The sequence below is a fragment of the Panthera leo genome, chromosome C2, assembly GCF_018350215.1.
Source record: "Panthera leo isolate Ple1 chromosome C2, P.leo_Ple1_pat1.1, whole genome shotgun sequence".
Taxonomy (NCBI): domain Eukaryota; kingdom Metazoa; phylum Chordata; class Mammalia; order Carnivora; family Felidae; genus Panthera; species Panthera leo.
Window position 1 is genome coordinate 110951960 of NC_056687.1, and position 14301 is coordinate 110966260.

General features: G+C 41.0%; 2 protein-coding genes across 2 annotated transcripts in view; one reads left to right on the forward strand and one right to left on the reverse strand.

The window, feature by feature from the left end:
* Window positions 1-3991: 3991 nt before the first annotated feature.
* RAP2B (RAP2B, member of RAS oncogene family) lies at window positions 3992-12938 on the reverse strand. Its single transcript, XM_042955307.1, has one exon. The coding sequence runs from the start codon at window positions 12781-12783 to the stop codon at window positions 12232-12234; it is 552 nt and encodes a 183-aa protein (XP_042811241.1). The 5' UTR covers window positions 12784-12938; the 3' UTR covers window positions 3992-12231.
* LOC122229327 (translation initiation factor IF-2-like) overlaps window positions 12782-14301 on the forward strand; it is a 58576-nt gene continuing 57056 nt past the window's right edge. Inside the window, exons 1-2 of the mRNA XM_042954373.1 lie at window positions 12782-12845; window positions 12890-13499. Coding sequence (XP_042810307.1) covers window positions 12782-12845; window positions 12890-13401 — 576 coding nt within the window. The 3' untranslated portion in view covers window positions 13402-13499. The remainder of the gene's footprint in view (window positions 12846-12889; window positions 13500-14301) is intronic.

Below are 14301 nucleotides of genomic sequence, written 5' to 3' on the forward strand. Positions count from 1 at the left end.
AATAACTCCAAATAGACCTGAGTTTCAGCAAACTTCTTAGCCTTAGGAAGACACAGAGATGATTAGAAAAAATCCAGGCAAACATGACTGGGGTGAACTCTACTAAGTTTAATAATAAGAGTCTGCCATTCTGAAAAATAAAATTCCAGGTATTCAAATAAAAAGATAAAGTAATTTAAGAAACAAATGTCTAACATAAGAAAAATCCAGTATGTGATAATAGAAATTCAAATTTTTAGCTAGTGGTTATCTGTATTCTAGAATAATTTATCTGTTTTCAAATGATTCAGAGGTGGGTCCACTAAAAAGTAAGTTTCTTAATTTTACCTTAAATATGATTAAATTTATATATAGTTCGTTGATAATCATACCCACTGCATAAACCAAGGCATACCTGCATTTGGAAACAAATGCAAAGCAGGGCACAGGTTTATAACAAAATATACTAATTTCCCAAAAGTTCTGTCTGGAACTCTTTTGACTTTGCTCCTGACAACTTTACAGACAATTTGAGTCCCATTAACACTATAATAGCATTCTTATTCCAAGCTATAAGTTTTCAGGGTTAATGAATAAAAGAACAGGCCACACGTTTTCATTCTATAATATTTGTCCACAGTTGATGCAGAATTTTTAAGTATTCTACCTTTTCTGGTAATTGTAACCTATTTTTAGCGTTCTAGTCAAACTTACTTCCTTTCCCCTTGTGACTAATTCTTCCTTTCTTCCTTCCTTCCTCCTAACTTCCTTCCTCCCTTCCTCCCTTCCTTCCTTCCTTCCTTCCTTCCTTCCTTCCTCCCTCCCTCCCTCCCTCCCTTCCTCCCTCCCTTCCTCCCTTCCTTCCTTCCTTCCTTCCTTCAACTAATACTGAGTGTTGAATGCCAGCCTCTCTTCTAGGCAGTGGCGATAAAAGAATGAGTCTTCGCCTTTATAGACTTAACTTCTAGTGAAGGAAATCAATGAAATTTAGTATATAAACATATTACATGTGTTAAAGGCATAGATGGAATCTTATTTTTGGAACAGTGCTTATTTGGTGCTCCATATGTAATTGACTACATGAATGCATTCTTCATGGTTTACAGGTAGCGAAAATAAAATAACTACTTAAATATATATTTCACTTCATCATCTTATATAATAGTATTCTAACTATGTTTTCTGATAATTATTTTTTGAGACTCTACATTCAAGATCTATAATATCAGTTAAGAAACTTCATTCATGCGCACTACACATCATGAATTTAAATGTGCATTTTAATATAATTTCTTTTCACGATTCAAAATGTAAAATATTATGGTTGAAATCCTAAGTAAATCCTCCTTCTATTACTTAGCAATCTTCCTGTTCTCAATCTGCAGATTCTACAAACACAGCATCAATCTCCACCTTCCTCCACCTTCTATTTCTGGAAACCACACACTTAATCTAAAGAAAGATGAAAGTTAATTAGAGTTATATTGCATATATTAACCATGGCATGAATCAGGGAGTTATATAAGAGAGTAAATTATGGTTGCTATAGGAACTATGATTTAGTATTTTGGGCAAAAGCTTTAGCTCTAATCAGGTCAACTATATTTTAAAGAATAATACCAAGAGAAAAATACTCTGAAAGATCAATTTTTAAAATAGCAAGCTTACAGATAGTTTATTTTTGTTCTAAAATGCATATAAAGAATAGCCAAGAAAATACCTGTTTCACAAATTGAATAAGGAAATGAAATTTCAGTGGCACTGGTATGGACAATAATCATAAAATTCACTCACTCTCTCTACTATATTCCTTATTTGATTATTTTGATAGAATGTCCTACTGCTTAGTGAAGCCAGACTCTATACAAAGTTTGTATGCTGATAGTAGAAATGTAAAAATCAGGTTCTGGGTATGTAATACTTTAAACGACATTTGGAATTAATTGCAGACAACAAAATCTGTTCAGATTCTCTGGCAAATGAAAGACTGTGTGTTTAATAGTCAGAATGAGCCACACTTGGGAAGTAAGGGAAAAAAAAGAATTTGGATGGTCGGAAAATTTTTGTAATGTAAAAACTGGCATTTCTCACTGTTTAGCACTATGATATCATGCTGAAAATTTTTCATCATAGAGTTTTTAAATTGCATTTTAAAATGACTAAACAGAAATACTTTCTAGGAAGCCAACATTTTGTTTATTTATTTCTAGTGTGCTATTACTCTATACAGCATCCAAAATTGTTAACAGCAAAATGGCACTATAGTCCCACTGTGCATGCATTTTTGATGCTTCCCTATAGGCTAGTACAAATCAATTATGTTACTTGTAATTAAGAGGGCAAATATTTTGCCAAAACCACCACCGCCATGATAAATCCAAACAACTACTGTATGACTTTTGGGTAATTCCATTCATGCTTTTTTTTCTATTCATAAATGATACTTCTTTGAGGAAAAGGTTAAAAAGAAAAGTTGTTAGTAATTTGCTACAAAATGTAAACTAGAGAGCCTTCATGATAGTACTTTAATAATTACTACCTTTTTTTTTCAAACTGTAGTCAAATGGTAATTAATCAAAGAAAAGGGAGAATTTCCTTTCCATGGAAAGCATCACATTGGAAAATCATTCTAAGCTATAAAAGGTAAACACAAATAATGACATTGCAAAAAGATCCTATACAATTAATTTATGTGTTTAAATTTATGAACACATATATTTTCTTGGCTACTGGCTATAATGATTCATAACTGAATATTTCTATCATTATAAACTTTTTAATTAGACAGAAAACATAACACTCCCCAAAGCCAATAAAAGCTAGAGATAAGAAAAAAAAAAATGTTGCAGAGCAGCACAGATGATTATAAAAGAGGAAAACCAAGTATAAGAAAAACAGGAAATTTAGATAAACCAAATCTGTTCTCTCTATCTAAATTGTGATCACATTGCCAATTAAATCTGATGTTTCCATTTTCAACTTAATACAAAGATACTACAGAGAATGAAGGATTTCTGTTAACACCATTTGTTCTAATACAAGATTATTCCTAAATTTGGGAAGCAAGTTTGTAAAGCATCCAAATCACTCATCCACTCTCACCAAACAGTACTTTATTGTACAGAATTATTTCATTTACTGCCTACCTTTCTTACAGAGCCCCTTCTGGCTGCTTGGAGCCTTTTGATGGGCTTGGAGATTGTTCTCGCTCAGTGACAAAACTGTTATGTCTCCTACTTACTAGGAATGTTAGGTTTCCAAGTGTGTCCGCTATGAAATGGAGAATCACAGTTGTCCCACCAGGTAGGGTGTCTAATTGGCTGGCTGCTTAAAGTTTTTAGGGGTATATTGCACAGGTTTGAAAATACCTATTTCATTTAAAACTTAAGAACGAAAACAACCATGTCTGGTTCAGAGTTAATCAAATATCCGTGGTCAGTGAGTTAATTCCACATTAATGAACTTGCTGACAGGATACTTAACGCTGTGTTTCAGAGTTTGGCAGCCAAAGCATATGTGCTGGCTTGAGACTCCAGATTCCAGAGGCACTTCATTACAAAGCAATCACCACTGCCTTTGCTGTCTCCTTCCTGACAGCCCGGCTAAGGGGTTTGGACACAAGTAGGTGTGTGCAGTTAACCAGCAGGAGTCCACCCTGGACACACGGTCATTTATTCTGAAGGTAGCTAAGAAAAAGGAAGGAAGGAAAGGGAGGGGGGGAGGGAGGAATAATAAGGCAAAATAAAGAGGGACAGGATGCATAAAACACATCCTTTCTCCCCCAAAGTGAGGAGTCCAGATGTTGAATAGGGGCCTGGATAAACAGGGAAGAGATTGTGAGGTGAAGTGGAGGAAGCTGAGTAAGGCTGAAAACCTCCCAGATGTCTCCTGATGGAGGTTTAAGGGACCCCAAACAAAACTAAAACACTGTTGCCCTTGATCTCCCTTTCAGGATTCCTCCTATACATCCAGGTTCCTCTACTTAGTTGTCAGCATGCCCTGAGGTGCTCTCTGACCATCCAAGTTTATCACCCCATCCAGAGCAAACCTTCCTTCCAGGTAAGTAAAATGCCCAATAAATCTTAATCCCTGAATACTGTGTTTGTCTCTTTCATATGGGTTTAATGAGCTGATCAAAGTGATTATTCCCCCCCCCCTTTTTTTTTAATCTTGGATTTCACAATAGTTTCTTGGAGTAAGGAAAGTCTTCTAAGTTTACTATAGGTCCAACCTTTCTCTCCTCTGATTTATGCCTGCCTCCTCCATTTTTACGTGGACAAGTCCAGAGCAATGGTTCTCAACCAGGGGCTTTTATGCCCCTGGCCCCAACGAATGATTTGGCAATGTTTGCAGATTATTTTTGATTGTCACAGCTGGGTTGCGGGGGTTATACTGGCATCTAGTGGGTAGAGGCCGGGATGCTGCTAAACATTCTAACATGCACAGGACAGCAGCCCTCCACAGAAAGAGTTATCGAGCCCAAAGCGTTAATGGTCCTGAGGTTGAGAAACCCTGAGTTAGAGTCAAATTTATTACAGTAGCATTACCACGCCATCCCATAGACTTCTTCACCCTTGGCTAGTAGCAGAACTAAGCCTCACTAAATCCTGAGTCACAATGAATCACAAATTTGAACAGGAGGAAATGCTCTGTACTGGAGGCAGGCAGGAGTGCGGGTGTGATGTGGAACACTTCCATATCAGCCTGCCCTGCGGTTGATTCCCCTCTCAGCGCCATCACACTCTCCTGCCTTAACGTCAAGGGTACCAAACCACCTGCTGAAGGCTACCAAAACGACTGAGGAAAATATTTTATCACCCTTCCCACTATTTATGCTTCCTCAATAATAAAATAAGTGCTGGTTTATACAAAAATGTAGGAAAAAGTCTTGTTCTTTGGGTTAGGCTTTTGTTTATTGTTGTCCCTGCCTTTCAAGGTAAAAGATTCCCTTTAAATAAGAGAATGCATTTGGGTTCTCATCTTTTGACCTCTGCCCAACAGTGACAAAGAAGAGATAGTCTGGAAATATTTTTAGGCAGTCCCAAGTACTTTAAAATGAGCATTCCCATGACTGAGTGCATTTTTAAAAAAACTTCCTTCATTAGTTTTTAAAACGAAACACAGGTTCTATACTCAAACCTGAAGGTAATGTCTGTTTAGTGGGCAGTTTTTTCTAACTAGTTGGATCTGTTTCAGTCTGGACTACATAGTGTGAAAAAGACTTCTCTCTTTACACTATTACACAGAAAACACATTTATATAGTCATTAGGTAATCAGTTCTTAGATTTTTTTATATCAATTAATACAGATTACATTTGTGACAGAGAAAACCATTTGCACGAATCACATGTGGATGAATGGAATGGTATACACAAAGAAAAACAGCAAGTACTATGATGAAGTAAAGCTAAGATAGCCAAATTCAGAGTAAAGAACTCCAAACTCAAGCCTTTTTCTACTAGAGGATAGATGATGTTGAAATCAAACTTAGAAATATACTTCTGCAGTTCCCTTACCCGCTTATAATGGATGTAGAATGAAAAACTGTCTAAAATATATTTTAAAACAGATTTTGTTGACATGTATGTTCATATAGAATTATGCTAGTACAGATTTCCTTGGAGGCTCTTTTCTTGAATGAGATATAATTCAATATAAGGTTAGTCTTTGAAGAGAATGTTTAAAAATATTATATTAAAATGTATAATATTAAGGAACATTAAAATATTCTGAGTTCATGACTAAAACCAAATTTTGAAACTTTTTACAAATGGTCAGATGTAAAATATTAAGACCTTTGCTTTAGCTATAAAACTATAAGTAATAAATTTGCATCTCGTAAGTGGTCCTATAATCAGATTAAAAAAATACGCAGTGAAGTACCTTCAGATGAACTATTCTGCTCTCTGTAATTCTCTAAATTTCCACATTTGAAAAAGTATCTTGTTAATTCAGGAGATAGTCTACATAAAACAGTCACTAGAAATCATCTTGCAAACTGCAGGAGGTTAATTGTTACAACTCCCTTCAATTTATATGATTTTACAATAATTGCTATTATTGTCACCTCTTACAGCTTGTTGCCCAACACTTCCTTCTCAGAGTTGATTGCCTTCTTCCAATAAGTACCAAAGACGTGAGAACAAGAGCTTTTGTAGAAAATCACTATACGCTTAGCAAACTTAAAGCATCAGCTTAATTCTTTGGCACACATTTTTAGATTATCTCCTACAAAAGAGATACCCTACCCTGAATCTTCTTCTCATGAAGAACACCAAAAGACTGTGTGCCAACAATTTCTTCTTTCTGTAAAGAAAATAATTTCAATTGTATTTTCTGTTTTTGTGTGCTCATTTTTTTTTTTTTTGACAAACAGTAACAACGAATCTCATGTCTTTTGTTCCATTTTTCTTTCTTCCCTTTGACATGAAAATATGGAAGCAAACTGATCTCCTATTTCTAAATGTTCAAATTTAGCTAACCTCAAAACGGAAGTTGGAAACGATGCACAAAATTACAGAGTTCCACATGCAACAAAACAACTATTAGTTACTCAAACCTCATGGGATTCATTTTTATTTGCAATATCCATATATCCTTTAAAGGAAAGTTCCAATTCTCAACAAATTTGCCTATTCTCTTGCCTGCCAGACAGACTCACAGTATTATATTATAATTGATGGCATGTGGAGCTGAACTTTTGCATATACTCCTATTGTTTAATATATGCTATTTTCACAGCTGGCCGTGATAAAAGGACTATGTTGCTCTTTTGCCTGGCTCCCTCCTATTTAAGCATTAGTCCTTACACCACAGCTAATGGTATGTGCTCAATAAATACTTGTTGAATAATGAATAAATCAGTTGCAGCTATGTTTACAAACTTCCACTGCAAAGATATTTTTAACAATCAAGAAATAATCTCAGGCCTTTTTTGGTCACCGGTATTCTAAAGGCATCACTCATCTTTCTTTTTTCTGTTAAAAAAAGCAATGTTTTTGTGACATTTGCGCCATTGCCACAAATAAACCAACTAAACATATTCAAACCCCTGATAAACATAGCCACATATAATTTTGTCAGATGATTTACTTCAAAAATGTGAGTTTAGTCAGTGGGACGAGAAAGCACATACTTTCTATTCTCCGATTCTGAGAAAATATTTCCTCAAAGGTGTCTGTTTAAAACGAAAGGAAGTCTACAAATAACTGCCCCCTCCGATTTACAAACCAGATTAACAGGTCACGGTTCCAAAAGATTAGGATGCATAAGAAAACAAGATGCATGGCAGTTTATGGTATATGCTGTCCCAGAATGAATAACTGCAACTGTAGGACAATGAACCAACAAATTCCTGGAAAGTCCATCTAAGAAACTGAGTGCACGTATTTATGTACAAGCATACAGACACATGCATGTGCTCACCACGACACGAAGACTTAAATTCTCTAGTTTTTCTTTCACTTTTTCTTTTTAGAATCCTTGCTAGGATATGTGGAAAGTTAAAAGCCTTGGTTTTTAATCTTGAAACAAAGAGACAACAAATACTAAGAAATTCTTTTCAGTATTTTCGAGGGGAAGAAAAGTTGATTCTGATTACTGAGGCCACGCCCCTATTCTTATTACCTTCTCGTTTTAGTCAACTTCTGAGGTTAGCACTGAAAACCACAGCCAAACTGTTTACGTAATAGCATGAAAATGGTCACACACTCTATCTGCATTGTGGTTATACCATTCCACACTCCACAGTTTAACAGTCTGAGTGTAAATGGTCTATGCCCTCTTCAGCTGTAAGTTTCAGTCAAGATTATTCTGTGACTTTATGGTAGGCAGCACTCTAAAATGTATGACCTGGGTCTCTGTCCCTAAATGTCTACATGGCTCTTGATGTAGCACTCATTTGGAATTTGGACTAGTTTATTGGTTTTCAAAGTGTGGTCCCTGGAACAGCAATATTAGCATCACCTAGAAACTTGTTAGAAATGAAAATTATGAGATTATATTGAAACATACTAAATAAGAAACTAGAAGAAAGACCCAACAATACCTGTTTTAACCTCCGGGTGATTCTGATATGCAGTCAAGTTTAAAAACCTCTGGACTGGATGGATAGTCCTGAAGCCTTCTCAAACCATCATAATCCATTGTTATTAAATATATTTTCTGGAACTAGTACCATGTTCAATCAAATGCACTCAATTATTCCTAGCAGTCTGAGTAAAATAGTGTAATAAAAAATACCACATTCTACTAGTAGTATTTAAAAATTTGCTACATTTTCACAAGGACATTTGTATTAGCAAGGTTTTCCCAATTAACTGACAGTGGTGATCTCTAAATTAAGTCTTTGTTTATTTTATAAGTACATGGTTCATTCCAGCTATTGTAAAAATGAATACACACTTTGTGATAGTGGAGGTCCAGGCATTTTGCAACTATTTCTCAAGACCAGCTGCTACAAGCAGTGTTCTCTCACTTTCCCATCCTACTGGGAGGAATACTGAACTATAACTCAAAAGGCACACTAATATGTTGGTGAAAACACTTTTGAAACTACCAGAAAAGGCCAAAAAAATGAAGCATTTTAGGGTCCCCTCCTACAGAAAGGTTAAAAGTGCACAGTCTCACAGATTTAAAGAATTCTAACCCCAAAGTGATCTGATCCTAAAACGCTGATTCAATGAAGTCTATTTCTACAGTTAACAACATGGAAAATTGTTTTACTTAGGAACCGTAACTCCCAAACATGACAATGTTAGACTTCTGATGATACCTTCAACTTTTCTAAGACTATTACCAAGGAAGGACAAAAATAATACTTTGAAATGACATAAAGCTTGGATGACAGGGACCAAAAGGAAAAGCTGTTAAAAAGCAGCAGGGGACAAGTTTAAAAAGTTAACTTTTGCTCTCCAAGATAAAGGTTCCTTTCTCACCCAGTTTCTCTTGGGCAGGTGATGGCCTCACAGCAAGCTCCCTCATTTCCTTGAACACTCTCAAGGCTGCCCAACTTTTCCATGGAAACAAATGCTCTTATCTTTTCACACCATACTACTACAAGGGGTTCTTGGTAGCCAAATAAACCGACATATTCTTTAAAACAATGCCCCCAATGTCTCCCGATTTTGTCAAGAAAATAATGGAAGAAGCTACAAAACTCAGAACTACTACTTTTCTGCTCCAGGCACACACAAAATTGCTTTCATTGAGAATCCAAAAAGCATTTATTTTACAGTACTCAGTAAAAGCATATTAAAATCTTCTGCCCTGGCATCTTAGACCTATAAAGAATTTAGTCATGCAAGTGACTAAATCCTGTGTGAAGATGATTAATGCACCCAGCAAGCTAATTCATTCCCCAACTTCCATGTTCAAATATTCCCTTTCAGGACTATATACGTGTCTTAAGTTAGTTAGATAGCTGGCAGCACTTTATGTCAAAAGGCTTCTAAACAACAAAACAAAACAAAACAAAACAAAACAAAACAAAACAAAAAGAAACAGTCACCAAATGCCTTTAAAAAAGTTCCTTCACATAGTATTTGGTATATGTCTTCAGAAATCTCAACACTTTAGACCTACTGAAGAACTAAATTTACTCAAATGCGAGACTTAATATTTGCAATACATAAATTTGAGTTGTTTCCCTTTTCTATTTACAGTATACATACTGCCTTCCAACTGAGTCTGATTCTAAACTTATGGGAGATCATAAGAATGAAAAAAAAAAATGGCCATAGGACCATCACAGGCAAACTCTCTATTCCTCTTCCACTCTGGAAGAGTGAGTGAGAGGTCACCTGGTCAAAGGACACATTTTAAGGCAAGATGTTAGTACAGCTTTATAAATGCCTGTGGCCTGGAACTTCTTTTGGCTTCCCCAACAGTATAAATCTGTCAAAAGACCCTTCAGAAGACTTCAGCTACACTTCACACAGCAAAGATGTATAATGTGCTCTTGATATATAGTTCTATATCTTTTATTCTTTAGAGGTTATATTAGTAAAGCGGCCTTTAAGTAAAACAAAAATCGAGTCAGAAACTCACACTGCCTCCTACTGTTAGAAGATGTCACCAGGTCTAAATGGTACACAAATTGCAGTTTAATGAGTAAGGGGTTTGTCTTAGTTTTTCTTTCTCTTCTTTTTTAATCTAATGATCTATTTTCAAATCAAAACCTTAAGTGTTGAGATACTGTCTACAACCCATACAAATGTACTGCAGAAAACACTACTGGGTGCGACTTCAGAATGGGAAGTCCTCTTCCTCAAACGTGTTTTTGACTTGGTATGTGATGTAATCAAACAAAACATTAAAGAAGAAGAAAAAAGGAGAAAAAGGAAAGAAAAGTTAAAAGTGCTAAAGAAGAAAAGGAGAAGAAAAGTTAAAAGCGCTACCCTGCCTGGTCAGGTGGATGGTGACTTCACCAAATCTAAGGCAGTATTAGCAGCCGGTTTCTCCCCTTCCCTACCGTAGTGAGGTAAACTGCACCATGTCAGCAGAACAGACGCAATATCCTGCTTATATTATAGTAAATGGTAATGGCCATACCCCCAGGGCTTCCTAGACCTTTATCATTTTTTCCATATTTAAGGAGTTGGGAATAATGTCACCCAACTTGTCACTGAGATACTTCCGTGGGGTTGGGGTGGGGGGAGGACATCATGCACCTGCCCCTATCCACCTCGGCCACGATCCTCTATTAAATCACTGAATGTGAAACACAAAAACACAAACAATAGTTTTGGGTTTGTTTCTTTAGAAATGACATTTGTATTAAAAGTCTTAAAACGAAGAGACAATGATTAAACGCCGTGTCTGGAATTAAAAATTACAATTACTTGGAATTTTCTTGGTACATCACAACAGTAAATTTTGCTCTTTGCTTCTGGAGGAACACTCTAGAACAGATAACCAAAAAAATTTTTTTAAAAATAATATAAAAGGGGAGCTAAATACCTGAACATTTGAACAAAATGAAGCAAAATTAAAACAAAAAAAAAAAAAGGAAAAAAAAAAAAAACATTGCAAGACATGGAAATTACATTTTAAAGTCTGGAAATACTAAAATTCACCAAACAACAGGCCCTATTGTCCTGGCTCCTTCAGGAAGATTACAGAAAGGAAACTGGGAAGTGGTTTGGGGAATAGCAGATTCTGGGACATGGTGGGGAGTTCACAGGTTGGCACCGGCTGGAACAGCTGAGTTTTGAAGGCACTCTGCAGACACAGGGGTGCTGGGGGCCCTGAATCACATTTTTGAAGTCTTTGTACTGTATTTTAAAGAGCTAGTCATCAAAACCTGTCACTGCCAACCAAAAAGAACAAAAGGCTAAACTTAAACACACACACACACACACACACACACACACACACACACACAATAGTACACACAAAAAATGTGCAGATCTGTAACATTTTTTTTCACAGCTGATTAAAAAAAAAAATACTACCGTTCTCCCCCAGACTCCCCTTTGATACAGTAGGTAAACAAAATAGATTTTTTTTTTCCACAAATATCAGCAGACACTTTCTGGCACCCCACACTGTATTGGCATCAGTGTTTACAGTCCCAGTTCAGATGTGCATACTTCAGATTGGATACACCGTAACAAGAATCCAACTTTGCATAGACATCCTTAGAATCACAATCAGTCACAGGGTTGCCCTTCCAAGCTGGCAGAAAAGGAACCCGATCTTAATTTCCAGCTACTCCTGGAAAACAAGGAAAAAAAACAAAAGTTTCTTCCCTTCCTCCTGCTCCTTCATTTGGTTCTCCCGGACTTCCTTCCATGTATTTAAAACTTGGAACTAGAAAAGGGCTGTTGGAAGAAAAAAAAAAAAAAAAAAAATCCCCCCTCCCTTTCCACCTTCTCCCCGTCCTCTTCCTCCCCACCCCATTTTTTTTCCAGGCTGAAACTTTCGCTTGCCGGTGTCAAGCTGCCAATAACACAGAGCCCTAACGGCTATTTAAACGGGGGAAATATGCGTCAACCAAAATCAATGAGAAACGTACATGCTGCCAAGAGCCACATTTCCACCGGGTCTCGGATGGTGAGGACGGGACACCCCTTCGGACACAGGGCGGAGGCAGGGGACGCCGGCCGTAGAGGCCAGCCGGGCTCCCGGGACACCCCGGCCAATGCAAAGTCGTCTCCAATCTCAAAGCAAGAAGAGGAATCACATTTAGAGTCGGGTGCGTTTGGCTTTTGTGCGCAGAGCGCGGCCGGCGCGCGGCAGCCGCGGGCGCCTCAGAGGATCACGCAGGCCGAGCAGCAGCCCTCGTCGCCGTTGGGCTGCGCCGCGTAGTTCATCTGCCGCACGATCTCGGCGAACAGCTCGTCCACAGAGGCTTTGTTTTTGGCCGACGTCTCCATGAAGGGGCAGCTCCACTCCTCGGCCAGGGCCTTGCCCTCGCCGTACGAGACCTCTCGCTCGCCCTCCAGGTCCACCTTGTTGCCCACTAGGATCATGGGCACACGCTCGTACCGCTTCACGCGGATGATCTGGTCCCGCATGGGCTTGATGTCCTGGAAGCTCTGCTGGTTGACGAGGCTGTAGACGAGGATGAAGCCCTGGCCGTTCTTGATGTACAGGTCCCGCATGGACGCGAACTGCTCCGTGCCCGCCGTGTCCAGGATCTCCAGCACCGACGGCGACGAGTCCACCTCAATCTCCTTGCGGTAGAAATCCTCGATGGTGGGGTCGTACTTCTCGATGAAGGAGCCCGTCACGAACTGCACGGTGAGCGCGGACTTGCCCACGCCGCCCGAGCCCAGCACCACCACTTTGTACTCTCTCATGGCTCCGTCGGCGCTCTCGCCGCGCCTGCCGCGGCCCCGTCGGGGCTGCGCGCGGGGGAAAGGCTGGGCTCGGCTGCCGGACTTCTCCTCTTCCTCGGCTCTGCAGGAAAAAGCTACGAGAGCGTGGCTTGGGAGCGCCAGGCTCAGAATTCACCAAACGGGGGGCCGAGAGCCGGCCGGCGAAGGCGGCGGCGCGTCCCTGGGGCGCGGGTCCGGGGCCCCGCAGCAGCCCGCGGCGGCAGCGGCAGCCTTGGCGGCGGACCGGGAGGACAATGCCGGCAGCCCGTGCGAGGCGATGGTTGCAGTTCCTCGCCGCGGCCGCCCGGGAGGGCCAAGAGGCGGTGGCGGCGGGCTGCGGAGGTGGCTGCTAATTGCGCGCCGGGCCGGGACGCGCGTGGCATGAGTCCCCGTAGAGCGTGCACCCACCGCCGCGGCCCATCGCGCTCTCTCCCGCAGCCTCCGCGGGGCGAGGGCTTCCTACTCGCCGCGCGCAGCCCGGCCCTCCCCGCCCCGGCGAGCATGCCCAGTGCGCCGGCGGCCGCGCCAGCCGGATCCGCCTCTCCGGGTTTTCCTGCGGGCCCGGCGGAGGCGGAGTTGTGGGTGGGGCTAGCGATTTGAGTCTGCCGGAGCGGACGGCGAGGCTCCGGTCCAGGAGCTGGCTGAGAGATGTGTGGGAGTGTGTAGGTGATGCGGGGTGAGGTGCTGGGAAGGCTCAGGTGAGAAGACGAAAGTGTGGGAGGCTAGGGGTGCATAAGGGCGGCGCGAGAGGCGTGTGGGCGCGGTGGGGCGCCTCGGGAATGGGGTGCGCTGTGCTCTTGCCCACTCCCGTTATCAAAAGCTCATGGACTGCGCTCTCTGAGGCCCCAGAGGCTGTGCGTCTCAGGGCCGGAAAGCCAAAGGGCATTTGGGTAGGAGAGTGAAGGGCGGAGCGTTTTCCTCCACCAAGGCACAGCTTGTCCTAAATCCTTCGCCTCTGAAGCACTACTCGGCCTTCCTCTGGCCACTCCTCCTTGCGCTTCATCTCCCGGACAAAGAAAACGGGAACTCTAGGCTGGAAATGCTGTCCCAACAGGGAAAGGATACGCCTCTCGCGACCGGAGCCCTAGCGGGCTGGGACTTGGCGGGTCCCACCCACGTTGCCACTCGGCTGGGGCGGAAACCCGGAGGTCGGACCGAAACCCGATCCCAAAAGTGGCGGCGCCCGAAGCTAGTCAGGGCATGCTCAGTGGGCAGAACAGGTTTTCGGGCTTAGAAATAGGAAGCTTTTGCACCGCACACCCACACTCCAGCTCAAATTACCTCTCCGAGACTCGGGACCCATTGGTTCCGGGGCGCAAATCTCACACCCCTAGCTGTTCCTCCATTGGCTGCCGCCAAGGTTTTACCAGTTTGGGTTGCTTCATTGGCTAAAAAGTAGTCTAGGCTGGTGATTGGTTATTTATAGAGATTGAGTTGAGAGGCGGAGGCACAGCTGTTCTTTCTCTGCTGCTCCTCCGCCCTCTTCCTCCCACTTCCCCA